A 3,517-nucleotide genomic window follows, 5' to 3' on the forward strand; every position below is an offset into this window, starting at 1 on the left:
CAGGTGGAGACCCAGGGCTCAAACCCAGGTCCTTTCACATTGTAACATATGCGTTCAAACAGTTGTGTCACTGCCTGGCCCTAATCTCAAATATTTTCTACACTTACTTTTATGATAAGCTTAATTATTAAAAAATTAACAGCATATGAATCATTTTAAAGGGTATGAGATTAACATGATTGTTTTCCCCACACATTAATAAGAGAAAAACAGGAGAAAATGCATAATATAATTTTCTTTCTTTAAGCTTTGCAAAGAGGCGGAGAAGTCGCTAGAGAGGAACAGAGTTCTCTGCTGACATATGCAATGGCAGTGAAGTTGAGTACTCTCCTTGCTGAGTCATCTCTTCAGTCACAATATGACATCCAAATTGTATATATATTTCCAAATAGATTATTTTTATGAGTATGACAAAACTATATGGAAATTTTCTTTTCCAAAGTACAGAATTATATATCAGGTACAAATTTGTAGTTACTCCTGTAAACAAGTAAGTGATTTGACTCTTGATTAGGTTCACAGAAGAAAAATAGTGGGTGTGCATGTAAATACAAAATTAAGAATATACAACTTTGAGGTCGAACAAGTTCCCGATAGAATTTGCTAAGGAAATAGTAGAAGTTAACTTTAGCTAACTAGCATAATGTAAAAATAAAATTTCTCTTAGCTTCAGTACTTATTTATTCTAAAATTCTTATGTAATACAAAATATATTCCAGGTTGTGTTCACATATTATATATGCCATCTCACATAGTCTTAATATCCTACAGTAAATAGCAGAATGTATATCAAAATTTACAGTTAAAAAAAGATTTGGAGAAACTAGCTGTCTAAGGTCAAGATAAATTATTTCAGGTATTTGATATGTTCTTGCTATATGCTATAGCCTGCTACTCCAGTAAAACGACTGGATACCAGGATATCTCACTGCTTTTATGGTGGAGTGAGAGATGTCCTATTGTGAAGAGATACTTTTTCCATAACTTACCATTTCTAACAATTGTATTATTTAATGACTTAAAAATAGGCCTGTTTATTTATCTATTTATTTAGAAAGGCCAGAATGCTACTCCAGCATAAATAGTGCCTTAGTTGAACCAAGGATTGTATACATGTAGACATGCTATTAGTAAATTATGTCTCTGGAAGCTAGAAGGACTTTTCAGTTGATAATTTATCAGCTTTTGGTTTGCTTGGCATCTGATTAACCCTATCATGTTTCTACTTGGACATGTTTGTGCCCTTCTAAACCATAGAAAACAGCTTAATTGTTATTATACTTTGATATGTTAAGAAATCAAGAATCTCATATTACTTAGTAAATTTTATAGGGATAATCCACACTGTACTTTAATTGACATGCTTGTAAAAACTGAATTGTATGCCTTTTGCAAGTCTATGTTAGCAATGTGCTATATGCTGGCAAGTTAAATCAAGCCCAAATAAGATTCAATATCTCTAGCTTTAAAATTAAATTCTGAACACCAAGAAACATAATCTTGTCCACAGGTAAATAATATTGTATGTATGCTGATCTAGGTTGAAAGCCATTGTATCTCTAGACCATATTACTGACTATTTCTCATGCTGTATTCTATGCAGTAAAATTATTCATAATGGCATGGGAGAATCAAACACTTAATTTGGACTTCATCCTGCTGGGAATCTTCAGCCACAGTCCCATCCACATCTTCCTCTTCTCTCTGGTCTTGGGCATCTTCACAGTGGCCTTTATGGGAAACACTGTCATGATTCTTCTTATTTACCTGGACACCCAACTTCACACCCCCATGTACTTTCTCCTCAGTCAACTGTCTCTTATGGACCTCACTCTGATCTCCACCATTGTACCAAAGATGGCCTTCAACTACCTGTCTGGTAGGAAATCTATCTCTCTGAGTGGCTGTGGAACCCAGATATTCTTCTATGTGTCTCTGCTTGGAGCTGAATGTTTCCTGTTGGCAGCAATGGCCTATGACCGCTATGTTGCTATTTGCCACCCACTAAGATACTCAGTTCTCATGAGCCAGAGAATATGTGGTCTAGTGGTAGCCTCTTCCTGGGCTGTGGGCTGCTTTGATGGTACAATTGTCATTTCAGTTGTCATGTCCTTTTCCTATTGTGGTGCACGGGAAATACCACACTTTTTCTGTGACACCACTGCCCTTCTCACTGTCTCATGCAGTGACACATTATTATTTGAAAGATTAATGTTTATTTGTTGTGTCATTATGCTCCTCTTCCCTGTAGCAGTCATCATTGCTTCCTATGTACGTGTTATCCTGGCTGTCATTCACATGGCCGCTGGGGAGGGTCGCCGCAAAGCTTTTGCCACCTGTTCCTCCCACCTCATGGTTGTGGGAATGTACTATGGAGCTGCCATGTTCATCTACATGCGGCCTATTTCTGATCGTTCCCCCTCCCAGGACAGGATGGTTTCAGCCTTCTACACTATCCTCACTCCTATGCTGAACCCCCTCATCTACAGTCTGCGCAACAAGGAAGTGGCCAGAGCATTCATGAAAGTGTTATGGAAGGGCAAGACTAGAGAACAAATTACATTGTTTTAATACTTTATTTTGTGCTCATTTTTTTTTGTATTTAACCAATCAGTTCTGTAACCAATATTTACCATTTGTTGTTCTGAAAAAAAATAGGCAGCGCATAAGATATACATACTGAAAAACTGTCTTCATGCTTCTTGAAATATTTCTCATTTGTGGTAAATTCAAATTATGACTACAAGTACATATTTGTTGCAAGGGAATGCATACTTTGTTTACATAAATCCAGTTAATAAATAAGAGGTATTTAACCATCATAACATACTACTGGTCACTGATAAATACTCTGTATATCTTTTAATATGTAGATGTTTTTGTATAGCCAACCAAAAATTCTCATAAGCCTTATATCATACTTTGGATTTACCAACTTGCTAAAATGAGTGAGAAAATTAATTACATACATTTTTACAGATAAATTTATTATAAGAATATTTTTAAAAAGTTAATGTATTTGGGGAGTCACTCTGTGGTTCACTTTATTGACTGAGCTTGTTACCATGTACAAGGACCCAGGTTCAATCCCCTGGTCCCCACCTGTAGAGGGGAAGTTTCATGAGTGGTGAAGTAGGTTTGCAGGTGTATATCTTTTCCTCTCCCACTTTTGTGTCCCCCATTTCTCTCTGTCTTATAAAGTAATACATAAAATGAGAATTAAAAAAAAGGAAAAATTGGTCACTGGGAGCAGTGGATTCATAGGACTGGCATCAAGCCTTAGTGATAACTGGTGGCAACAAAAAACAAATAAATGCACTAGATCCCCAACCTCTCCCCTTGAATCCCAGATCTATTGCAATAGCTCACAGTACATCTTTTTTCACCCTATATTGAAAATGCATAATTCAAATCAGGGTTCTAATAAGTTCCACATATTTAAAAAGAACAATCCTATATCAGGATCCTCCTTTAATCTTCAAAGTGCTGTTCAGCATAATAGCCACAAAGTATATGT

The 3,517-nt window shown here is 36.2% G+C and overlaps 1 protein-coding gene across 1 annotated transcript; it reads left to right on the plus strand.

The window, feature by feature from the left end:
• The first annotated feature begins 1,608 nt into the window (after positions 1-1,608).
• On the plus strand, positions 1,609-2,571 carry LOC103107643 (olfactory receptor 2M3-like). The gene has a single exon (XM_007516452.2). The coding sequence runs from the start codon at positions 1,618-1,620 to the stop codon at positions 2,569-2,571; it is 954 nt and encodes a 317-aa protein (XP_007516514.2). The 5' UTR covers positions 1,609-1,617.
• The last annotated feature ends 946 nt before the right edge of the window (positions 2,572-3,517 follow it).

This window comes from Erinaceus europaeus, chromosome 2, assembly GCF_950295315.1.
Source record: "Erinaceus europaeus chromosome 2, mEriEur2.1, whole genome shotgun sequence".
In the NCBI taxonomy this organism is placed as follows: Eukaryota; Metazoa; Chordata; class Mammalia; order Eulipotyphla; family Erinaceidae; genus Erinaceus; species Erinaceus europaeus.

Bases quoted from the DNA above. Each gene is read 5' to 3' on its own strand.
- LOC103107643 (XM_007516452.2), top strand. From the start codon at position 1,618: ATGGCATGGGAGAATCAAACACTTAATTTGGACTTCATCCTGCTGGGA.